Source organism: Caretta caretta, chromosome 2 (assembly GCF_965140235.1).
Source record: "Caretta caretta isolate rCarCar2 chromosome 2, rCarCar1.hap1, whole genome shotgun sequence".
In the NCBI taxonomy this organism is placed as follows: domain Eukaryota; kingdom Metazoa; phylum Chordata; order Testudines; family Cheloniidae; genus Caretta; species Caretta caretta.
Genome location: NC_134207.1, coordinates 212,219,247 through 212,245,038, shown reverse-complemented (window position 1 = coordinate 212,245,038; position 25,792 = coordinate 212,219,247). Strand labels below are relative to the sequence as shown.

Genomic DNA, 25,792 nt, shown 5'->3' with positions numbered 1-25,792 from the left:
CTCTATAAAGGGTCTGTGAGGACCTGTTTGGTCCCAGAAACATACTAGGTTAGCGCTGAGTGCTGCCCTTGAGATGTACCATTGCTTCAATAGCCCCCAGGGGCAATTGTAAGCATGCAGACTTGCCAAGGTGCAGTTCTGCCCTAGCCATTCCACCATTCCACCCTCACCGTCTTCCAGCTTGTTTGTGCTCCACCCCCTATTAAGGACGTTTTGATATTTTGTGAAAATATGCAAATACAATGATCCAGATTAACATCTTTCTAACAAGAAAAAATGAATTATTCTCAGTTTTAGATTTCATTTTATTTGTCATCTATTATGAACAAATTACGAAATATACTTCATTCACAAATTGGAAATATTTACAATTTCTTTACAACAAGGCATTGTTGAGGTTTTGATTTAAGGAATTCTTAAAGCATTCTGTCTTTCAAAACAAAGACATCAGTGTTGTTTTCAGCACTCTCATCTTTCACTCATTTGGACTCTGCATGTGTAATGCAAGCTTTTTACAAGTCTGATTTGCACTCTCTCCACTGTACAATCTTCTGGTTAAACCCTCTCCATTTAAATCGTTTTTTTAAAAAAAGTCTTCATGAGAAGAAGAGTCTGAAAAGTCTATCTTGAGTGCTATAATAATTCTGGAACATTATGCAGACAAAAAGAAAAAAAGGAATAGAGGTGGAGTGAATAAATACTGTATATCCACAAAATCCTTGGGAGAGAAATTTCAGGTATGTTTCTAAATGCAACTGTGCTGTTCTGCAGTTCTGAAATTCTAGCAATAAAAGTCAAGACTGTTTCCATTTCATATCAGTCTCCTGGTGTCTTTGTTTGTCCTGAAGAAAATCATAAAAATATTTTTCCCTTTAACTTTTAAATCTTTTCATACACTCTTCCATTATAAATCAGCTGTGGTCCTCCATTGCTCATATTGTCTGTCATTTCCTGTAACAAGAATAAAAAAGGACTGATCAAAATTAAAATTATTTTATTGATCTTGAAAAAGTATTTACCTCATGGTCTAGTAAGTATTTAACAAGCCCTGAATGTCAACATTCAGAGAAGCTTTTATCTTTTTTTTTTTAAAAAATCACATTATAAAAAGAAAAATCACCACATTCTTTTCACGTGAGTTCTTACGAAAGGTGCTAGACTGACTGCCCTAGAGACGGGCATTCTTCATCCACGGAACAGATATGCAGCACTAGTGGCAGCAGTGCAAGCTTCCTCACACTGTCCTGCCACTGTGCTTCCACTCATACCCGGAGGGCACTCTAAGCAGGAATGAAATGGTAAGTCTCCATGTCCATGGAGACCTTGGCCTCTCTGCTGAGATGCCCCCAAAGGGTGCCAGTTAATGCGAGCTCTGGAAGTGGTTATTGTGATGTAGATACTGATCTGCTGAGGTCACCAAAGCCATTTCACATAAACCATCAATCAACCTCTAGATCAGTGATACTCAGACTGAGGCGCCAGAGCTGCAAGTGGCTCTTTAATGTGTTCTTTGCAGCACATGATATTAAAACACAGTGTGAATTGATTATTAACCAATTTAAGTTATGAGCCAATCAGGATGCTTTTACTAGGCTATTAACCAATGGTAGTTGATAAAATAATAAATAAAGTTGATAAAATGGGCAGTCATTTTGCTGTGAAAATAATATAAACTAAATAGTTCCAAGTCATACTGTTCAAATATGCATATATGGTACTATAGTAAATGAAACAATGAATTCACACTACTGTGGCTCTTTTGAGTAATGTTGATCACTAATTTGGCTTCTGAACCACTGAGGTCTGAGTCTCACAGATCTAGATGATAGTAATGCTCTGTCAGTTGGGTTACGTGTGAGCTAGTGCCCACGAAGTGAAAGCCTCTGTTTCCCATTTCTATCACTTTAATTTATTGCCAGCATTTGCTATTTGAATGTACTTATAATTTCAGAATGAAATATTCACAATCATCATTTTCCTGACATGTCTATTCTAAACAATAAAACCATAGTTAAGTTTAAAAGCTGTGTTGGATTTAAGGCATGAAGAAGCATATAAATTAGAAGTGATGTGAACTTACAGTGGGTACATCCAAACAAGATTGTTTGGATGTCTACAACTAGAGTGAATATTTTAAATACTTGACTTACTTCCAAATCACAGCACTCCACCATGTAGAATTATTTCACTGACTGTTAGTACCTTTCCTGAATGCAGTACTTCTGGGAGTGACATCACAGCATCAGCCAACATTGATTAGCTGAAACTATGCCTTCCTCTTAGAGGTGGGACTTTCTGAAGTGACATGACATAACATGGTAGCTGCCTAGAGTTCAGCATACCTTGGAGGTAACTCTGGTGTCGGGGGAACCACCGGGCAGCTGGGCAGGTTGATTATTTCAATACCCCTCAATCTCTAATATAAATATAACAATTATACAATAAATATAGCACAAACAGTACATGTCTATATTACTGTATCAGTATATAATATACAAAATATTATTGTATATAAAACACTTTAAATATATGTTTGATTAGGGCCTAATTTATTATTAATTTTTAAATTGCCTTCCCTTCTTTTAAAAGACATGCCCTGGGCTTAATGTACTTCGAAAGATTTGTCCTTCAGGCATGGTCTTTCTCTACTCCTCTCCCTGTTCTTATCTTGCATAGGGCCTCCTCTCTGTCCTCTTCTCACTGTTGATGCAAGAGCCTTCTTCTTTGCAGCTCTTACTACCTTGAACAGTCTTCCTGTATCTACCTCATTGACTTTGTCTTGTATGAAATTTATCTTTTCTTCCCCTTTAATTTATTCTCTGTACATTATTTTAACGTAGTACCTACGCTATTTAACTCTGTAAAGATTTTGTGAAAGAGTGTGCATGAAAGATACTATTCGAGTCAAATTATGTTTTATTATCATATTAGAAAGTACTGCATTAGAGATTATTATTATAATTGGGACATTTAGGAGGTGCATTTGACTGTTACATACAGAATTCTAAAGAAATAATGAAGTTTAGTCATATTAAAGCAATATATAATTGTGGCAATTTTTTAAAATGTAGCAAATGTAGCAAATATTTTCTTACCATTTTTAGGTGAGTCCAGGCTATAGTTCTGCATGGAATCTAATCTCAGTTAAGAAAGTAGTGAATAGTGATCAGGCTGAAAAGTAGCCATTTTCCTTTATTATATTTTTCACTGTTACATCACATTTTATCTAAGAATCTCACAAAGCTTTACATATATGAATTAATGTACCTCTGCGGGAGGTGGTATATATAATGCAGGCAGGTGAACAGGCACAGAGCAGATTTGGGCAGGGTCACACAGTGAGTCAGTTGTAAAGGCATGCATAGTACCCGTGTTCCTGACTCCTGATCCCCTGCTCTATAAACACTATACCTCTGGAATGAAAGGAATAGGGCACCCTGCCCTTATAGAAGCCCCAGTATCAAAATGAATATTTCACTCCCAGGGCAAGAAGCATATCCTTACACTAATTAGATTGCTTTAAGAATCCTATATTCCTCATGGCCAATATCTTCAACCTTAAATTTAAAGCACATAAATCCCTATTTAGGCACCTACATTAAAAAAACAACAACATTCTTTTAACCAGTGGAAGCTGTAAGTGCTCAGTACCTCTGAAAACAGGATTATTTATTTAAGTGTCTAAATATGGATCTAGGTGCTTAACTTTAGTAATTCAGGTTTGAAAACTGTGGCCTTTGTGGTTACATAGCCTGCTTTTTAAACTGAGTAGGAAGGGAGAGGAAAGAATTGATTAAATCCTGGAAACATGAAATGATGTGGGTGCAGAAAGCATTCTGTGCTTTTTTCCCCAGTACAATACATGATAATTCATATAACTAAGATTTTCAATTATTTATGAGGTGCTATATTTAGAAGCGAGGCCTTTGAATAGCTATACAATGGAATTATGTTGAAAATGGATGTATTTCACTGAAATGGATGTACTGCAAAGATGAACCACCTAAAAATAACTACATATACTGCAACAGAATAAAGCTTATACAGAATGGTAACATTTTATTTCCCAGAAGCTCTTCCTCATATGTAGTTGAAAATTGAATGAACTTAGTGCCAATTATTTCATATGTTAGAGAGACAAGGTGGGTGAGGTAGTACCTTTTATTGGACCAACTTCTTAAAAGAAATTACCTCACCCATTTTGTCTCTCTATTATCCTGAGACCAACATAGCTATAACAACACTATATAATTGCATATGTTAACACATACAGTTGCTTTGTAAGAAAAGCAGACCAAATAAGGAAAGGCGCCCAACTCACTTTCTCTGCCATTTCATGGGAATGATGCAGGGAATGCTCCCTTTCAGAGAACATTCTCCTTTGTTCATAGCTGGCTAGCCGGCAAGTGAGCCAGGAAGAAAGTGTGCAACCTCCAATTCCAATGCATGCAAGAGACATGGAAGTAAGATGCAAAGAATAGAGCGTGGAGGACTTCTTTGTCAGAGCACGAAGGAACTGAAAATTTAATATTCCTCCAATTAGTCCGCAGATGCAACAGGCTGAAAAAAGGATCATCTGTTAGGAGAGAGAAGAGAGGCAATGTCACAGACACATTCAGAGATTACCGTCACAGACATGTTCACTCAGATTGAAAGTTAGCCTGACTATAATAATAAAAAATAGTGCTTCTATAGCACACATAATTTAAAACACTTTACAAACCTTAATTACTAACCCCAATAACGATTGCGTCTAGGAAGTAAGCATTATCCATATTTTAGAGATGAGGCACAGCCAGGTAATGTGACTTCCCCAAGGTGATGGCTGATCAATGGAAAAACTGGACTAGGATTCAGGCCTCCTAATTTCCTTCCAGTTGTATATTCAAAACTCTAGCCTAAACTTCAAAGGCCTGATTTTGATCTTAGTTAAATCAGTAAAGTACAGTGAGATCAGACTCAGACTCCATATCTGTGCCATTTATTTCCTCTGCTTGAGTGCAATGCTTTAGTAGAATTGTTACTGAATCTCTCCTGCTTGTCTGTGCCCCCAACCCACCCCTCCTGTTCTAATCTCTTCAGGTCAATTTTTGCAGTTTGGTCCTGGCCTCCTTGTTTGCTCCTCCTGCAGCTTTTGTGCAATCTGCAAATGTAATCATGGTTGAATTTAAACAAGTGAAAAAACTGACAAAGAAAAACCTGAAGCAACCATACAGGGTGCAGTGAAGTGCTACTTTTTAAGTTTAGCTGGTCAGAAAGTTCTTCTAGGGGTCCCAGAAACATCTAAACTGGGCTAAAAGTAGCAGGAAGTGTCACTGCTTGAAGACAAAGATATTTTACCACAGTGATGGAAGCAACTTTGTGGAGCTCCTGGAACCGCTCCATGGACCACCAATACTCAGTGGATCATTGCTGTGTGCCAATGGGATGGTAATTTTAACAAGAACATAGTTCTCAAACTATTGTTCATGGTCCACCAGTAAGGGATTGTTTCTTTTGATCTATGAGCCCACCAGATTTGACAAAAGAAATGGGGGTTATAAAGATCAGGCATGGTTGGGATGCTCCACACAATAAAGAAGTCCTCAGACTTTTTTTTAAAAAGTGACAGTCACTCTTATAGGAAATTGAATAGTTCATTGACTCTCAAAAGTAACCTTAGAGAGAGTGATTCTTCTTTCACTTATATTAGATTTACATGAGCATATCTCCATGGAGTTAGTTCCAATTCACTCTTGTGTACATAAGAGAAAAGTCAGGCCTATAGAAAATTAAAGCCAGTTTTAATACTGAAATAAACTTAAACAATAAATAAGCTTTAACACTGGGCTTTATAATAGGATCATATTTTTAACAGATAAAATATTTCTGCAGTTGCTTTTGTAGCAATTATACCATCTGTCTGCAGTCAGAAAGATTATTATACTTCAGATTCTTATATGAAACAGAAAACATCTGCAATTATTTTAGAACTGGTTTATTCATGACTCAGTTTGAAATTAAAAACAGTGAACAGCTAAAATTTCTGGGATCAATTTGGCACGGTAACCCTGGGGCCTAATCCTGCACACACATATTACTTCGCAGGAATGGGGTCCTGGTCAGAAAGGCCCCAATCCAACTCCGACTGAAGTAATTCAGAATCGTTCAATTGATCTTAATGGGACTTGGATCAGGCTCTTGTTTAGCCTAACCAAAAGAAGGTTGAGGGGAGATATGATTGCTCCCTATAAATATATCAAAGGGATAAATACCGGAGAGGGAGAGGAATTATTTAAGCTCAGTACCAATGTGGACACAAGAACAAATGGACATAAACTGGTCATCGGGAAGTTTAGACTTGAAATTAGACGAAGTTTCTAACCATCAGAGGAGTGAAGTTTTGGAATAGCCTTCCAAGGGAAGCAGTGGGGGCAAAAGACCTATCTGGCTTCAAGATTAAACTCGATAAGTTTATGGAGGAGATGGTATGATGGGATAACATGATTTTGGCAAATAATTGATCTTTAAATATTCATGGTAAATAGGCCCAATGGCCTGTGATGGGATGTTAGATGGGGTGGGATCTGAGTTACTACAGCGAATTCTTTCCTGGGTATCTGGCTCATGAGTCTTGCCCATATGCTCAGGGTTCAGCTGATTGCCATATTTGGGGTCAGGAAGGAATTTTCCTGCAGGGCAGATTGGAAGAGGTCCTGGAGGTTTTTCGCCTTCCTCTGTCGCATGGAGCACGGGTCACTTGCTGGAGGATTCTCTGCTCCTTGAAGTCTTTAAACCATGATTTGAGGACTTCAATAGCTCAGACATAGGTGAGAGGTTTATCGCAGGAGTGGGGGGTGAGATTCTGTGGCCTGCGTTGTGCAGGAGATCAGACTAGATGATCATAATGGTCCCTTCTGACTTTAATATCTATGAATCTATGAGACAGGCATAACTACAGGGGCTACATTTTTTGACATGACTTTATAGACCATTTTAAAATGTCCTCCTTTTGCTGTATTAACAAAAGGGCTGATTGTTTTTCTTTGCCAGCCTGTGTTTACTTTGCATTGAATTTTGTTTATCAGCAACATTTTGGAAATGAAGGATGATTCTATGGTGAAGAGTTCAAGTTACAGCAGTTTACATTTCAAGTACTTATGCATAATGCATGCAGTGCAAAAACTTACGACAAGTCCAGATTTTTTTTTGGCACACAGTATTCCACATATACCACAAAGCAGAAACTGCAAGGAAAAAAATACCAATTATTTTATAGTCTAAGGTCTTGAGCTAGATTAAACTTTGCTCCGTTATTGCAGTGGGGATCCACAACAGAAGGTTATACAGTTGTTACCATTGTCAGTGTTTTTATTACAAACTTTATGTTTCAGGAAGTTATAACTCATTGCAGTAAACACATTTATCCAGGAAGAAACCAGGATGAGAAGTCAGTCTGAGGGTGATGGCTTATAAAAATAGCAAAAATTAAATAATGTCTGTTTTTAAACTATGAGGATAAACAAAAAATGAAAGACAAATGTTACCAGTGTAAGATGCTTCTTTTACCCTCGTATTGCTCAGATATTAAATTTGGCAAGTCAGTGATCAGCAATATGGAGCAGGTATTCTGATACTTTAAAAACATATAAAGTACTTATCCCCTCATTCTACAAATTGAACCACTCAGGGAGCCCATGTGGGTAACACTGTAGTCAGTGGACCTCAGCACAGGAGCAGAAGTTCACTTGTGTGAATTAGATTGCAGAATCTTGGCCTAACATTTGAAATAGCTGCAATGAATATACAGTGACAACTGTTTATAGCCTGTTTTGGCATGCATATTTCAGACATGTAGCTGTCTGACATACCATAGAAAAGAGCCTTTTCTTTTTCTTTATGCAAATTTAGGGCTCCTAAATGATTTTTGAATGAATCTACTTTAGCTCTGTCTGTGCCCCTTTTACTTTCTGTGAATGGCTTTTCCTGCCCCCCTATATGTGCATGTTAACTCAGGCTTGCTCAGGGAACCAATGGGAGTACAGTTCCTGAGGGAGCTAAATTGACAAGGGCCAAAGGGTAAGGTGGGATAAGTAGTCGTGCAGAGGCACTGGGCCTTCTTTGAGTCCGTAACATCATTAAGAGATTTCCTTGGCTTTCCTCACACCCATGGGCTAAGAGGGCTATTCTTTCTTCTCTGTGCTCAGTGAGACTAGCCCTACTACATCACAGAAAGACTGGGAAGAAACTACATAGGTTTAAAGCCATGGACATTTCCACCCAGCTTTTGCACTTTGGTGGGGTTTTCCATGGCAAACCTTAATTTGGCCCTTAATGGGGATGAAAACATCACAAGACAGACCTGGCCCCCTACACAGTCAGTAAAAATAATGTTAACTTTTAGAGTCTGTATAAACTATATCATATATGTCTTATTCCCTCACATAATTTTGGCATATTAAATATTTCAGTTGTTGAGTGGTTGCAATACACAGTTGGAACAAAAAAAACCCCAACCCTTTATTAGGTGTTTGCACACAGATGAGCACAAAAAATCAAGATCCTTAATTTTTGCACTGAATCAGTTGCATACAGTAGTAATAGCTAGATTTTGTTTGTTATTCACTAGTATACTTAGCACAGGATATATAGGCTTCATGCCAGTCCATATATGCTGGCATGAAGGGGAAATGTGGAGTGGGTCAAGTAGCAAGCTATTGGATCTATGTTTACATTAATGCAATGGCTGGAGGGACTGCAGAAGTTACTAAACCCCATAGGCTGGGGCATCAATTGCAGGGATAGTGAGATGATTCACTATGGCCCCCAGGCCTGTCTTCCCCTCAAGTTGGGGTGCATTTCAGACTTCTAGCTCTTGAGCAGGATACGTGCATAAAACTCTTTTACTCAGATGTTACGTGGGATTTTAGAATTTCACTCAAAATTCTGTCATTATAGATTAACTTCAGTTTATGGCATACTGTATTTCATATTTTCACTGTCGATTAATCGCAGTTAACTCACACGATTAACTCAAAAAAATTAATCATGCTAAAAAAATTATTCATGATTAGTCACACTTTTAATCACATTGTTAAACAATAGAATACTAAGTGAAATTTATTAAATATTTTTGGATATTTTTCTACATTTTCAAATATATTGATTTCAATTACCATACAGAATACAAAGTGTACAGTGCTAACTATATATTATTATTTTTATTACAAATACTTGCACTGTAAAAATGCTAAACAAAAGAAATAGTATTTTTCAATTCACCTCATACAAGTACCGTAGTGCAATCTCTTTATCATGAAAATGCAACTTACAAATGTAGATTTTTTTTTTGTTACATAACTGCACTCAAAAAACAAAACAATGTAAAACTTTAGAGCCTACAAGTCCACTCGGTCCTACTAGCCAATTGCTAAGGCAAACAAGTTTGTTTACATTTACAGGAGATAATGCTGTCTGCTTCTTATTTACAATGTCACCTGAAAGTGAGAACAGGCATTTGCATGGCACTTTTGTAGCAGGCATTGCACAGTATTTACGTGCCAGATATGCTAAACATTCATATGCCCCCTCATGCTTTGGCCACCATTCCAGAAGACATGCTTTTCATGCTGATGATGCTTATTAAAAAAAAAAGTGTTAATTAAATTTGTGACTAAACTCCTTGGGGGAGAATTGTATGTCTCCTGCTCCGTTTTACCCTGCATTCTGCCATATATTTCATGTTACAGCAGTCTCGGATGATGACCCAGCACATGTTGTTCATTTTAAGAACACTTTCATTGCAGGTTTGACAAAACGCAAAAAAGGTACCAATGTGAGATTTCTAAAGATAGCTACAGCATTCAACCCATAGTTTAAGAATCTGAAGTGCCTTCCAAAATCTAAGAGGGATGAGGTGTGGAGCATGCTTTCAGAAGTCTTAAAAGAGCAACACTCCGATGCGGAAACTACATAACTGAACCACCAAAAAAGAAAATCAGCCTTCTGCTGGTGGCATCTGACTCAGATGAAGAAAATGAATATGAGCAGAACCCGTCACTGGCATGGATGCATGTCCTCTGGAAGGGTGGTTGAAGCATGAAGTTCAAGTTGCAGTGGGGGAGGTTTAGATTGGATATTAGGAAAAACTTTCCTAATATCTAAGAGGGTGGTGAAACACTGGAATGCGTTACCTAGGGAGGTGGTAGAATCTCCTTCCTTAGAGGTTTTTAAGGTCAGGCTTGACAAAGCCTTGGCTGGGATGATTTAACTGGGAATTGGTCCTGCTTCGAGCAGGGGGTTGGACTAGATGACCTTCAGGGGTCCCTTCCAACCCTGATATTCTATGATTCTATGAAGGGACATATGAATCTTTAGCGTACCTGGCACGTAAATATTTTGCAACGCCGGCTACAGCAGTGCTATGCAGACATCTACTGTCTCTTTCAGGTGACATTGTAAACAAGAAGCGGGCAACATTATCTCCTGCAAACGTAAACAAACTTGTTTGTCTGAGCGATTGGCTGAACAAGAAATAGGACTGATTGGACTTGTAGGCTTTAAAGTTTTATATTGTTTTATTTTTGAATGCAGGGTTTTTTTATATAATTCTACATTTGTAAATTGCACTTTCATGATAAAGAGATTGGATTACATTATTTGTATTAGGTGAATTGAAAAATACTATTATTTTATTTTTATAGTGAAAATATTTGTAATAAAAATAATAATATATAGTTAGCACTGCACACTTTGTGTTCTGTGTGGTAACTGAAATCAATATATTTGAAAATGTAGAAAACACCCAAAAATATTTAAATAAATGGTATTCTATTATTCTTTAACAGTGGGATTAATCATGCTTAATTTTTTTAATCATGTGATTAATCATGATGAATTTTTTTAATTGCTTGACAGCATAGTTTTCACATATAGTGTTTTGTGATTCTCAGCATCCACACAGAAAATATAAACAATTCTTTGTTCAAGATATTGTAATAAATCTCATCTAGTCTTGATGACTAAATAATGTAAGCAGACTAAATAATGTTGTTTCCTTCTAATGGTGACTCGACAGGAGTAAAAGGAAAATAATGCATGGAGAAAGAGCATTTATGGGTTATAGCAAGCTTATAAAAAGGATCCGGAAAATATAATCAATATTATTTTCAACATATAACTAGCAGATTTTAACTACGTAAAAAGCAAAACTCCCTCTATTTTCAAGCACTCTATTTCACGGTATAGATCAGATTGGATGGGCTTTCAAAACTTTTGCAACATTGGCCTAATTCCGGTCCCACTGAAGTCAATGAGAGTTTTACCATTGACTTCAAAGGGAGCAGATTTAAGCCAATACCGAGCACTTTTGAAAATCCCACCCATCATGACTTGACTATTACAATTCATAGAATCATAGAATATCAGGGTTGGAAGGGACCTCAGGAGGTCATCTAGTCCAACCCCCTGCTCAAAGCAGGACCAATCCCCAATTAAATCATCCCAGCCAGGGCTTTGTCAAGCCTGACCTTAAAAACTTCTAAGGAAGGAGATTCTACCACCTCCCTAGGTAACGCATTCCAGTGTTTCACCACCCTCCTAGTGAAAAAGTTTTTCCTAATATCCAACCTAAACCTCCCCCACTGCAACTTGAGACCATTACTCCTTGTCCTGTCCTCTTCTACCACTGAGAATAGTCTAGAACCATCCTCTCTGGAACCACCTCTCAGGTAGTTGAAAGCAGCTATCAAATCCCCCCTCATTCTTCTCTTCTGCAGACTAAACAATCCCAGTTCCCTCAGCCTCTCCTCATAACTCATGTGTTCCAGACCCCTAATCATTTTGGTTGCCCTTCGCTGGACTCTCTCCAATTTATCCACATCCTTCTTGTAGCGTGGGGCCCAAAACTGGACACAGTACTCCAGATGAGGCCTCACCAATGTCGAATAGAGGGGGACGATCACGTCCCTCGATCTGCTCGCTATGCCCCTACTTATACATCCCAAAATGCCATTGGCCTTCTTGGCAACAAGGGCACACTGCTGACTCATATCCACCTTCTTGTCCACTGTAACCCCTAGGTCCTTTTCTGCAGAACTGCTGCCTAGCCATTCGGTCCCTAATCTGTAGCTGTGCATTGGGTTCTTCCATCCTAAGTGCAGGACCCTGCACTTATCCTTATTGAACCTCATCAGATTTCTTTTGGCCCAATCCTCCAATTTGTCTAGGTCCCTCTGTATGCTATCCCTGCCCTCCAGCATATCTACCACTCCTCCCAGTTTAGTATCATCCGCAAACTTGCTGAGGGTGCAATCCACACCATCCTCCAGATCATTTATGAAGATATTGAACAAAACCGGCCCCAGGACCGACCCCTGGGGCACTCCACTTGATACCGGCTGCCAACTAGACATGGAGCCATTGATCACTACCCGTTGAGCCCAACAATCTAGCCAACTTTCTACCCACCCTATAGTGCATTCATCCAGCCCATACTTCCTTAACTTGCTGACAAGAATACTGTGGGAGACCGTGTCAAAAGCTTTGCTAAAGTCAAGAAACAGTACATCCACTGCTTTCCCTTCATCCACAGAACCAGTAATCTCATCATAGAAGGCGATTAGATTAGTCAGGCATGACCTTCCCTTGGTGAATCCATGCTGACTGTTCCTGATCACTTTCCTCTCATGTAAGTGCTTCAGAATTGATTCTTTGAGGACCTGCTCCATGATTTTCCAGGGACTGAGGTGAGGCTGACTGGCCTGTAGTTCCCAGGATCCTCCTTCTTCCCTTTTTTAAAGATTGGCACTACATTAGCCTTTTTCCAGTCATCTGGAACTTCCCCCGTTCGCCACGAGTTTTGAAAGATAATGGCCAATGGCTCTGCAATCAAAGCCGCCAATTCCTTTAGCACTCTCGGATGCAACTCGTCTGGCCCCATGGACTTGTGCACGTCCAGCTTTTCTAAATAGTCCCTAACCACCTCTTTCTCCACAGAGGGCTGGCCATCTATTCCCCATGTTGTGATGCCCAGCGCAGCAGTCTGGGAGCTGACCTTGTTAGTGAAGACAGAGGAAAAAAAAGCATTGAGTACATTAGCTTTTTCCACATCCTCTGTCACTAGGTTGCCTCCCTCATTCATTAAGGGGCCCACACTTTCCTTGGCTTTCTTCTTGTTGCCAACATACCTGAAGAAACCCTTCTTGTTACTCTTGACATCTCTAGCTAGCTGCAGCTCCAGGTGCGATTTGGCCCTCCTGATTTCATTCCTACATGCCCGAGCAATATTTTTATACTCTTCCCTGGTCATATGTCCAACCTTCCACTTCTTGTAAGCTTCTTTTTTATGTTTAAGATCCGCTAGGATTTCACCGTTAAGCCAAGCTGGTCGCCTGCCATATTTACTATTCTTTCGACACATCGGGATGGTTTGTCCCTGTAACCTCAACAGGGATTCCTTGAAATACAGCCAGCTCTCCTGGACTCCTTTCCCCTTCATGTTAGTCCCCCAGGGGATCCTACCCATCCGTTCCCTGAGGGAGTCGAAGTCTGCTTTCCTGAAGTCCAGGGTCCGTATCCTGCTGCTTACCTTTCTTCCCTGTGTCAGGATCATGAACTCAACCAACTCATGGTCACTGCCTCCCAGATTCCCATCCACTTTTGCTTCCCCCACCAATTCTTCCCGGTTTGTGAGCAGCAGGTCAAGAAAAGCTCCCCCCTTAGTTGGCTCCTCTAGCACTTGCACCAGGAAATTGTCCCCTACGCTTTCCAAAAACTTCCTGGATTGCCTATGCACCGCTGTATTGCTCTCCCAGCAGATATCAGGAAAATTAAAGTCACCCATGAGAACCAGGGCGTGCGATCTAGTAGCTTCTGCGAGCTGCCGGAAGAAAGCCTCATCCACCTCATCCCCCTGGTCCGGTGGTCTATAGCAGACTCCCACCACTACATCACTCTTGTTGCTCACACTTCTAAACTTAATCCAGAGACACTCAGGTTTTTCTGCAGTTTCGTACCGGAGCTCTGAGCAGTCATACTGCTCCCTTACATACAGTGCTACTCCCCCACCTTTTCTGCCCTGCCTGTCCTTCCTGAACAGTTTATAACCATCCATGACAGTACTCCAGTCGTGTGAGTTATCCCACCAAGTCTCTGTTATTCCAGTCACGTCATAATTCCTTGACATCACCAGGACCTCCAGATCTCCCTGCTTGTTTCCAAGGCTTTGTGCATTCGTATATAAGCACTTGAGATAACCTGCTGATTGCCCCTCATTCCCTTTACTTCAGGCTACAATCAAAAGCCATTCCGTTGCTTGCAGCTAGTGCAAAATGTAGCAACATCTTTGCTTCCTGAACATGTAATATCAGCCTTACATTCTGCCAAGAGAGTAACAGAAGACTTACAGATTCACTTTGCTCATGTGGACTGGAATCCATTAATTGGAAAGATCTGCTATTGATTTACTGTCCTTCCTAGACATAGCAAGCTATTTCTCAAACCACCATGTGATGGTAGCATCAGTTCATCTTGAACCAAAGGATTAATGTAAATTTTCAGTGACAGTCCAATGACTAAGAAATGAGCCACCACTGCAGGTCTACCTTAGCCCTTGTGATGTTCTCTAAAAAGATATTAAATAGTGCTAAGCTGCCCTAAGCTCTAGTGTCTTTTACCATATCAAGGGAGTTTTATCAACGTAAATGGAGCAAAGAGTGTTTTGTGATTAAGGCACTGGGCCAGGACACAGGAGTTGTTGGTGTCAGCTCTGCAGTGATTAAGGTACTGCCACAGACTTCTGGTGTGACCTTTGACAGGTCACGCCATGTCTACTGACTATATCACAAGCGTGCTGTGAGGCTGCATTTGCTAAGGTTCATGAAGCATATTTTGATGCTGGGATGAAAAACACTTGCTGAGTGTACAGTATTATTATTATTATTGTATTTTTGGATTGTTGTGCATCATGCTCAGTACATTTTCAGAGAAAGGGATTGCCCAATAAATAGAATAATGATTATTTATGAAAGTCAGTTACACCCAGGATGAATTTGGTCCAATGTTTCAGGCAACTTAAAATCCTATGAAAATGTATGACTAAGTCCATCCCTCTTTTGTCTGATGGTGGCGTATCTTGACCCAATGGAACTGGTGCAAATCTGCTGCACAATGGGAGTAGAGGGATTTAGGGACCTTACTCAGGGAACTGCTACTCTAGCCTATAGAACTCAGTTGCCTCACCCAGCTCAGAAAACCCCAGAAAGCTTTGGAGAGAATGGGACGTCATGGGAAATTATGTAGTTGACTCTGTCCAGTGCTGTCTTACTGGCAAACCAGGCACACACAATTGGACAGTGCCCCACCGTGGAATTATGGTGTATTCCCAAATATTTTCTGGGTTTTTTTGAGGACTCAAAATTACTGACAATAGTGGTGTAATGTACGTGGGAGGCCTGGGGTCATGTGTACTGAAAGCAGGGCTTGTGTGCAGTTCAGATTGGAAATAAATCTAACGGGTTTGTTTTGATCTGTCATTTGAACTCTTAGGTTTCACAATACTGCCAGCTGGAATGCAACATTTTCTGTCTTGCTACACTGTGTCCATCCATTGCTGGCCTCTAAGACTTCATCTTCACTAAGATATTTAATCTTGTTTAAACTGGATGTTTAACTGTGGAGCTGCTGGGTGCAGGGTTTCCCACAACTAGCTGACTGATGCTGAGCATGACTCATCCTTGTTTACACTGATCAGCAAGGAAAGCATCTTGTCCTTTTGATCACTCCATTGTTAAAAGTCCTGTTTAGATATAATTACATTTCCTAGCGGTGATGATAAGCCATAAGAGGACGGATGCAGCCATGCAGCACTTGCCGTTCAACTACTTCATACCATTTCCCCTTGCTGTCCTCTCTGATTCACTACAAAGGATTCAAACACTTCTTTGCCCCATGAGGGAATGGGGGTTAGCCTGAGGATTGTGTCGTCACCACTAACCCCTCTGTGCTGGTACTGATTGAGCCCTGTAGAGCATAGACTGCAACTTGCAGAGAATGCATTGCCCCCTACAGTGGAAACACAGTAAGATCATTGGCTGGAGCTGTACAACAATACATACTCATGGAGAGAGAATTTATCCTCCCGGAGGCAAAGGCAATATCAAACAATTGGACTTGCGTTTCTAAAGTTGAAATATGCATAAAGGGGCACTGGTGCAATGATAGTATAGGCCTCCTATCTACCTACCTCCTTTTTTAATCTAAAGTGTTTTATATATTGCCTTTCCCCATAATACCTAAGCTCCTTACAAAAATGAAATGACTCAGTGCCCAGATGTACACATCTCAGGCTGAGGAAAAGTATAAAATCTTTCATGGGGATAAGTCAAAGGAACCAGCCTTGAAAAAACAACCTGAGTAGCCAGGCATTGAGGGAGGGACCTTCAATCAGCATTAGTGGCAGATTTAACAGTCAGCAAGGTCAGCAAATGCTTACTGGGCGCCACCTGGTCCGGGCCCCCCATCTCTTTCTCCCACATGCCAGTGGCAGAGGAACAAAAAGATGGGTCCTAGACCAGGTTTTTATTGTGGGCCTGCACATGCCATCACATGTCCCACATTCAAATAAACTCTAACTTCCCTCATCCCCCCCCCCCACTCGTCCCTGCCTCTGCATCCCTGCTCTGTTCCCCTGTTGCCCCATCTGCCCAGGTCCATGCTGTGCTTTCTGCTCCCTCTGGCCTGGGTCCTGCACCAGTGCTTCTACCAGTAGAACGATTGCCACTGCTCCCACCAAAGCCACAACTGCTGCTGAGGGAACCAAAGCTGCGAACCACCACGGCTGCTGCCACCAGAACTAGACTCAGAGCATCTAGAAAGTGCAGCACACTGGTTCCTGCTGCCCGCATTTGAATTTGCCCAGGCAAAAGGAGAGGAGGAGGGGCCTCAACCAAAATGGAAGCTCTGCCATTGGCAATCCCACTAATCAGAATTCATGGCAGAGCCACCATTTTGGAGGCTCCCTCCCTGGGCAAATTCAAATGTGGGCAGTGGGGGGCAGAGCACTGCTCTACCTAGAGGTTCCAGCAGGCTGCAGACAATGGCAGCAGCCTGTGCCACATATATAGTGCAGTCGAGCAGCCCTGAGTCTGCAGGGACCCCCGAAGTGCATGAGCCCCTGAGCAGCTGCACCAGCTATTCCTCTGCCATTGCCATCTGCCCTCTCCCCTGGCTTGATTCTGGGGTCCCACTCTCACAAGTAACTGAGTCAGTCACCCTGGCTGCCTCAGAGCTGATGCAATTGTCTGGCTTGCATGTGTCTAACACTGCCCCTAGCCAGCAGCCCCCATTTTTGTAGGGGTCCCAGGGGACCCGCGCCCACCTGCAATGCCTTTGCAAAATCCCACAGCCTTTGAGCATGCCGATAATAGTCGAAGTTTCTTACCCCATCCTGTAGATTGCTTCCATAGCTTTTGAAATATAGTTTTCAATACTTTGAAATGTAGTTTGCTTCCATAGCCTCCCCTTGCCAAGGGGCACTGAGAGGTATGTGGCTGCCTGCTTTAGCCTCTCCCCAGCCCCACAGCACTCTTCCCAGCCACCCCCACTTTAGTTCTGCATATCCCTGCTAGATTCTGCACAGAAAAACCAACATTTTTTAGGATTACCCCACAACTAAAGGCTAAAGTAAGCAGCACAAAAATATGCTTTATTTAGGCCTATACTCCCAATTTAGTTATTCTCATACTTGAAGATATCTGAAAATGAAAACCATAAATACAAATACAAGTCTGGTTTTAGAAAACACAAAGGAAAAAGAGCTTTTGTTATTATATACTGCCTCCAAAGAGCGAAGCAGCAGAGACTTTCACTTTGTAAACTTCCTGATCAGCTCAGGCAGTCTGAAGTAGACAGTCATGTGCAAAGCCAGAAAACTGAACTCACTAACATGAAAGAAAGAAAATCCTGATATTTAACTGATTTGACTTTTTAACTGAAGAAAAGAGAGAAAGAAGCTGAAATTCCAGATGGGTGCACTGACCAGAGAAAGGGTCTGAAATCACTAGGGGCTCCTATTTTGAGTAACATTGCAATGCAATGGTAAAACATTCAGAGTGTGGATCATGAAGAGCACAAAATCCACACAAGCAGATAAGGAAATCAAGTCAGAGGAAAAACAGGAAGAGAGAGAGAGAGAATCCAGCAGGTAGGCAGATCAAACAGAAAAAAGGTCAGCCATAAGAAAACAGGAGATTATAAACAACCAACCCTGCCCTCCAACTCAAACCTATAGAAAAGAAAAGATGTTCTCAGAAGATCTCAGCAAAGCATATTGAATACAATGGGGAGATTTTCAAAGACACAGTTGGTAGTTAGGCATTTAATTCCCATTAACTTTCAGTGGGACTTAGGTGCCTAATTACCATTTGTGTCTTTAAAAATCTCCCCCTATCAGAAAATTAAAAAAAAAAAATAAAGAACCTATTCTGGTGATTCAAATTCCAACACAGTCATGAATAAACACCCTGCTTGCCAGGGGCATAAATGCCGAGATCTAAAACTCATTGAAGACAATAAAAATATTCTCATTGACTTCAACAGGGTTTGAATCAGGCCTTAATACTGAATGACAGAATAAATTTCACTGTATACCATGATTATTATTGTTTCACATCAGATGTTTCATTCAGAGTATGTAAGTGTTCTTGTGTACATTTTTCTTTCCTTTAAAAAAAAAAAACAGAATCAGAAGATTATTTCTAGCTTATCAACTAAGGCCTCAGATCTGCAAAGAATTTAAGAATGTGTTTAAGTCCATCCCTATTCAGCAATGTTCTTAAATATGTGCCGAACTTTAGATAGATGCTGAAGTTCCATTGGAGTATATGGTGTATGTAATTTCCTGAAGATTAGGAGAATGGTCTACTGGAAAATCTTGCTGGAGGGTTTGAATGTAAAAGGAAACCTGTTAAATCTTCAGGGGCAGATCCTCAGCTGGTGTAAACTGTCATTGCTGCATCGAAGCCAATGGCTTCATTAAAAATTTACCCCAGCTGAGCATCTGCCCCTCAGAATTCTGTGTTCAGCTTAAGGATTTGATTCTGCTTACATTGAGCTCATTCTTTTCAACAGGAGCAGGCCAAAAACATGGTTAGTCTGATGAAAATATTGATTTTCAATAAGTCTAGGAACATTGGGGAAGTTCCAGAAGACTGGAAGAAAGCTAATGTTGTACAAATATTAAAAAGAGTAAATGGGATGACTTGCATAATTATAGGCTTGTCAGTCTGTCATCAATCCCAGGCAAGAAGATAGAATCCTGTATCAGCCACTCTATTAATAAAGAATTAAAGGAGGGTTTATTAATCAATGTCAGTCAATATAGGTTTATGGAAAATTAGATCTTATCAAACTAATTTGGTATCTTTTTCTGATGAGATTAAAAATTTGGTTCATAAAGGTAATAGCATTGATGTCATATACTTAGACGTCTGTAAAGCATTTAACTTGATCCCACAGAACATTTTGATTTAAAAACTTCAACAATATAAAATTAACATGGCACACATTAAATGGATTAAAAACTGGCTAACTGATAGGTCTCAAAATGTAACTGTGAACGGGGAATCATCATCAAGTGGCTGTATTTTTAGTAGAGTACTGCAGGGACCAGTTCTTGGCCCTATGCTATTTAACATTTTTATCAATGAACTGGAAGAAAACATAAAGTTATCATTGATAGAGTTTGCAGATGACACAAAAATTGAGAGTGTCAAAAATAATGACGTGATCAGATCACTGATACAGATTGATCTGGATCTCTTGGTAAGCTGGGCACAAGGAACAATATGCATTTTTATATGGCTAAATGTAAATATACATATAGGAACAAAGTATGTTGGCAATACTTACAGGATGGGGGACTCTGTTCTGGAAATCAGTGACTCTGAACAAGATTTGGGGGTTGTGATGGATAATCAGCTGAACATGAGCTTCCACTGTGATGCTATGGCCAGCAAGGCTAGTGTGAGAAAGGGGACTCTCGAGTAGGAGTAGAGAGGTTATTTTACCTCTGTGTTTGGCCCTGGTACAACCGCTGCTGGAATAATGTGTGCAGTTTTGTGTCCACAAGTCAAGAAGGATATTGAAGGTTCTCAAGAAGGATTGGAAAGGGTTCAAAGAAGAGCCATAAGAATGATGAAAGAATGAGAAAACACACAGACTTAGGGAGTTCAATGTACTTCACTTAACAGAGAAAAAGTTAAGGAGTGACTTGATCACAGTTTATGAATACCTGCATAGGGAACAAATATTTGATAATGGGCTCTTCAAACTAGCAGACAAATGTATAATAGGTTGAATGGCTGGAAGGGTAAGCTAGACAAATTCAGACTAGAAATAAGGTATACATTTTTAACAATGAGCATAATTAACCTCTGGAACAATTTACCTAGGGTTATGGTAGATCCTCCATCACAGGCAATTTTTAAATCAAAATTGGATTTATTTTTAAAAAAATGTGCTATAGAAATTATTTTGGGGAAGTTCTATGGCCTTTGTTTTACAGGAGGTTAGATCAGATGATCACAGTTGTGGCCTTGGAAACTATGAATCTATGAAAATGTAATGCACATGCTTAAATAAAGTAGCAGCACATCTTCATTTTGTCCACATGTTAAATAACACTGTGAACTGTTTGAGTGTTCCTTTGAAATAACCCTTTAGTCTGACTATTCTTTTCCAAAATAAACTAGGCAAGTAGTCAGCACTGACAACTAAAATTGGCAAACTTTCATTTTTTAAAATTACAGACCACCAACATTGATTAACAGTCCAAACTTATCTCTTACTCTGTGAAATTTCCATACTGACTAAACTGCTTTTTTGAAAACCTGGGAAATAAAAAACTCCCTGTAATCATGTATTCCAGGTGTCAAATTGGAGCAAATTCTTATAGCCAAATTATAAATGACAGGTTTCAGAGTAACAGCCTGTCTGTATTCGCAAAAAGAAAAGGAGTACTTGTGCCACAAATTATAAATGGTTCACATTGGAGGTTCCTAATGGAAAGGAAGACTTAGGTGTGCAATAATCACAAACATGGAAAGATTACCTGTGTTTCTATAGAGCCACTGACTGACACTCTTGAGAATGCGTAACACTTACAGGTGTTTTGACATTTGTCTTCATGAGTGAGAAAACTATCATTCCTGAGTATTGTAGCATAAGGGCATCATTAGGTGTCTCACCATGAGTGAAGATAAATGGCATATTTGACTGAAGACCTGGTATGTGTGTGTGTGTGTATATGTGTGGTGGGGATGGGTGCTGGGACTGGGGCTGAGTCTGATTTACAATAAAGCTCTTTACACCATCTTAATGTAAATTAGAATCAGGCCCATATATACTTGAGAATTATAGTTATAAATATACTTTATATACACACACACAACTTAAGATTTCTTATTGACTATAGTACATTTGACAACATTTAACATTTGGTTGTGTTATGTAGGAATATTTTCTGAAACAATACTGTTTTGATTTTTCTTTTGTGCAGCAGCCATTGCAATGCATGCTATCAGGTTCATTATACTTGTGTGAGAGTAGTTCGGCATGCTCATGCTAGTGGTTGATTTGTTTCTATGCTAAGTCAGACAACTGAATTTTAAGTGGTGGAATTCAGAAATGTAACATGATTTCTACTCACTTGGAGAAACTAACTATAGCAGGTGGAATATATCATGATAAGACATGCAAAACAAATAGAAAAAAACTCCAGAAATCAATAGTATGTCAACTGTATTAGAGGATTTTGATAACCTTGCAGCCACCATAATATTTTACAAAGAGCACAGATACATTATATATTGTATGTGTAGTAAATAAATTCGATAAACATCTATTAATTAGATAGATTGAACGATCAGTCATAGACAGAGGTGTTTTCATTTGGATCTTTTTCTCTACTAATTTTCTTTACCTTAATAGGGTCAATTTCATAAACTATGAGAACAGGGTAATTAAATGGGTGGGATGATAAATTTATAATATGTTTTCTCATGTATTTTAAATAGATGAGTACCTTAATTCAGGCTCATTCACATCTTTCTTTTACTTCATTGCCAGCTATTCAGGTCCTCTGGGCTCGATGCTGCACTGTGCAGAGCACGCTGGTCCCAGTCGAGCAAAGCACTTAAACACATGCTTAGATGTAAGTATGTGACTAGCCTATTGACCTCAGTGGGACTACTGACATGCTTTAAGTTAGGCACATGTTTAAGTACCTTGCTATCGGGGTCATAAACAAGACAGCTGTTATTAAACAAGAAAATCTATTTTTTTAACAAGAGGGCTAATATGCTTTAGACTCAACATTATTACATTCTATAATTGAAATGATAATGTCATTTCAATATTAACACATTTTAATCTTGATTGCAGCTGCATGCAGTTGCTTGCATGTATATGTGTACATTATACCTGTGCAAATATCACATTTCCTGTAATAATATTACCTGAAAATGTCACGAAAGACCTTTGATCCAGTTCTGACCCCACTTATGTAGGTGTCACTCAGAGGAGGCCCAGTTTCTCCTGTAAGCTGATAAAAATGAGGGTTACTATGGAAACCTTAATTCTGGTGTTTGTGGATTTTAAATCTCACACAACATGATAGACAGATACAGATATAATGTGTGTGATTTAAAATCCACAAACACTAGAGTTAAGGTTTCCATGGTAACCACATCTTCACTGGGCCTTGACTGAGTTACATCTATGTAAGTGAGGACAGAACTGGGTCAAAGGTCTTTCATTGCACAGTCAGGTAACATGACTGCTGGAAACATGATATTATCCAGCTTATATCCAGTGGTTTACCCTGTGGAGGTTCAAAGTAATAGTTCTCCTTCTCCCTTTTACCTTCCCCACAAAGGGAAAATCTTGATTCCCGAGCACTGAATCAGAACACAGTTACTTTGTGTGACATACAAAGAGCCTGAACCTCTGGTCCAGCCAAGATATGCGTAGTAGGAGACCCAATGGGGAGGACAGACAGCTCTACACCACTTTTGGAGCACCACAGTCCGGAAGCTGGCAAGAAGGCAGGTCAGCTGCCAGGGCTAAACCCACTACAGTTGCCCTAGTTTGTGTCTAGTTAGGATAGAACATCTCTTTGTGATGTTCTATCAGCCAGAGATTTTTAGAGAGGAGTGGCACTCTGGCCACTCCCTTTTCATCTGCCACACTGCTGGCATTTCCCTATGCCTCGCTACGTCCCCTAGACCTGGGAATCCTCAGTAGGCTGGCTAAGCCATCTTTACAGAGGGCCTTAAAGGGGTGCAGTTGAGCGGGAGGATCCGGCCCAAGATTTCTACTTTTACATTCCAATTAAAAGCAATATAAATACAATCCTTTAGCCATTACAGACAGCAGAATAATTTGCTGAAAGGCATATTATAAAGAAGCAAAAACAGTCTATTTAAAAGAAGACAATTGTATAGGCAATATACATTATTTTGAAATGATTTTCAATTGTAATTTTTTATTACTTGAGGTGAAATCCTGGCCCCCATATAAATCGATGTCACAACTCCCATTGACTTCACCCTCTGTCTTCAAATTTCTCCTTAACCACAGCTCTTTGAGCAATCTTGGCCACTCTATTTTTTTTTAAATCAGAAATCCCCCTTTAGCTGCGCTATTGTTGGTAACTCTCTTACCTGTTTTCGGGTGTGTTGTATTGTCTTTTGATTGTTCCTGTCTGGGGCAGGAACTGTGGCTTACTATGTTTGTACAATATCAGGAATATTTACAGCACTATGTACATACATTTATTTATAATTATTAGTGCCAAGGATAATATTACATTAATCCTTTTGGTAGAAGAGACCTGTAAAGATTACCTGAGGCTTCATCAGTGGTGAGTAATCAAGAGTTTTCCTGCTTCTTATGAAGTAAAAAGTAAACAGTCCCTTTAGCAATATAGTTGTTTAATCATAATCAAATAGCCCTTTAGAGTTTAAACATGCTCACTTATGTTTACCCTGGATAGTCCTTATTTGCAAGTCTTGGCTTCATCAGTTATCATACTGTTTTTGGAGGTGGGCACTTACTAGACAAAAGGCTCAAATTGAAAATAAAATATATCAGATATGTTCTGAGAGGTGGCGCTTACAATAAAAAAGCTGTCGGAGGGATTGGGGGAACACGGGGGGATGGTAATTGTGCTTGCCCAGATTTTTTTATTTTTCTAGCTAAATGCTTCCTAGAAGCTCAGATTGTCCCTGATCCTAAGAAAATGTTGTAAAGCTCCAAAAACTCTTTCATTTTTTTTTTGGGTCCCCCAGCAGCTCTGGAACGCCCTGGCCATTATTCTAAAGGGGCCCTTAGCCCTTCCTGCCCAATGACAGGGACTTTTGGCTTTTACAAGCAAAACTCCCCGTTGGTTTCAGGTTTGCAAGCTATGGCCCAACCTTCCGAACACTGGAATCACACAAGCGTCCAGGGAGTTCACACGGCGTGGGGGGGGGGGGGGAGGGTCAGAGAAAGTTCAATTACTTGCATACAAACAAAGAGAAAAGAAAAAAAAAGGGGGGGACCTCTCCGAAAGTGCAAATCCTACCCATGTGCGTGACCAGTGCACAGAGCGAGGCTTCCAGCCCGGCATGCATGGGGGGGGGGGGAGGGTTGCATGAGGGGGTTTGTTCACACAAACGGATCATCACCACACAGAGTTAAAGAGAGAGTGAAATGGCTAACGTACACACACCCCGCTCCATACCGGAGAAGAGTCTCCCAGCTGAGGCTTATGCTCCGCAAGGACCAGGCTGAAACTGACCGCCCCCACGGCCACGCTGGAGACCCCCAGTCCTATCTCCAGCACGGAGAGCACCAAGAGGCTCCCAATGGTGTGGCTGCTGGTGCACATCCTCGCTGGGTCATCGTTCCTTCCAGCTCAGCCCGGAAAACAAACCATCCGCCTTCTCTCCGGCGCCTCCCTCCCTCGGGCTCCCCCAAACTTTTCTTCCCCCTCCTTAGCGGCACAGCGTCAGATCCGCAGCTGGGGGGCCGGGCATCCCCAAGGCAAAGGCGGCTCTCCTCCGCCACCGGACAGGAGAACCCCCCCCCCCCCCCTCCGCACCTCCCCACCAGGCAGCCTCGCACACAGGGATCCTCCCGTTGGCAGATGCCCGGAGCCCGGCAAGTCGCCGCCCGCCGCAGCTGCGGCCAGCTGGGCCAATCCTCCGGCGCGCCTGGCAAGGCGGCAGGCTCGGAGCTCTCCAAGGTACCGCCGCCTCTTCCGATCCCACCCCGGGGTCACGCGCCGGCGTCTCCAGCAGCCTCTACCGGAGCGCTCGGCTCGCCCAGGGATGGAGTGGGGCTTCTGACGGGCCCGGCCCAGGCTCCCTCGGCTGTCCCCGGGCTGGAGCTGTACTCCGGCGCCTCTCCCCCGCTCTCCCAGAGGCTGGGGAACGCAGATTAAATTCAGCACCACGCTCCACTCGCAGGCTGTGTCTCCTCCAGAAAAGTCGACCTTGTCTGATCGCCTCCTTCACTCCCATTGAAATGACCTCACTGGGGTGGGTTCTTTTGGGGGAGGGAAGTGGGGAAAATCCACCCTGGCTATATTTATGTATGAATCTGGGACCAATATCCAGGCGAGCCTCTATAGCAGCCCCGCCCCAGGGTCCAAACACAAGGCAACCCTCCCCCCCTCCCTCCCCATTCCCCCAACACACACCTCCTACATCCCTACCCCCACGCCCCAGCTGCCAAGGGAGCAGGAAAGTGGTGGTGCTGGCAGCAGAGTCCC

At 41.0% G+C, this 25,792-nt stretch overlaps 1 protein-coding gene across 8 annotated transcripts; it reads right to left on the bottom strand.

Moving 5' to 3' along the window:
• Positions 1-287: 287 nt before the first annotated feature.
• TMEM196 (transmembrane protein 196) lies at positions 288-25,792 on the bottom strand. 8 transcript variants are annotated; one of them, XM_048838345.2, is made up of 5 exons: positions 25,721-25,792; positions 7,170-7,226; positions 4,322-4,576; positions 2,343-2,416; positions 288-951 (listed from the first exon to the last, which is right to left on the bottom strand). In XM_048838345.2, exons 3-5 carry the CDS (start codon positions 4,574-4,576, stop codon positions 945-947), a joined length of 336 nt encoding a protein of 111 aa, XP_048694302.1. In that variant the 5' UTR covers positions 7,170-7,226; positions 25,721-25,792; the 3' UTR covers positions 288-944. The 8 variants fall into 8 exon arrangements, with proteins under 8 accessions (XP_048694302.1, XP_048694304.1, XP_048694297.1 ...); XM_048838347.2 differs by lacking the exon at positions 25,721-25,792 and adding an exon at positions 25,121-25,527; XM_048838340.2 differs by lacking the exon at positions 25,721-25,792 and adding an exon at positions 24,743-25,110.

Bases quoted from the DNA above. Each gene is read 5' to 3' on its own strand.
- TMEM196 (XM_048838340.2), bottom strand. From the start codon at position 24,907: ATGTGCACCAGCAGCCACACCATTGGGAGCCTCTTGGTGCTCTCCGTG. The intron at 4,577-7,169 runs GTAAGTTTTTGC...CTCTCCTAACAG, and splicing joins AAAAAAAATCTGGACTTGTC to ATGATCCTTTTTTCAGCCTG. The intron at 2,417-4,321 runs GTGAGTTGGGCG...TATTTATATTAG, and splicing joins CCCATGAAATGGCAGAGAAA to AGATTGAGGGGTATTGAAAT.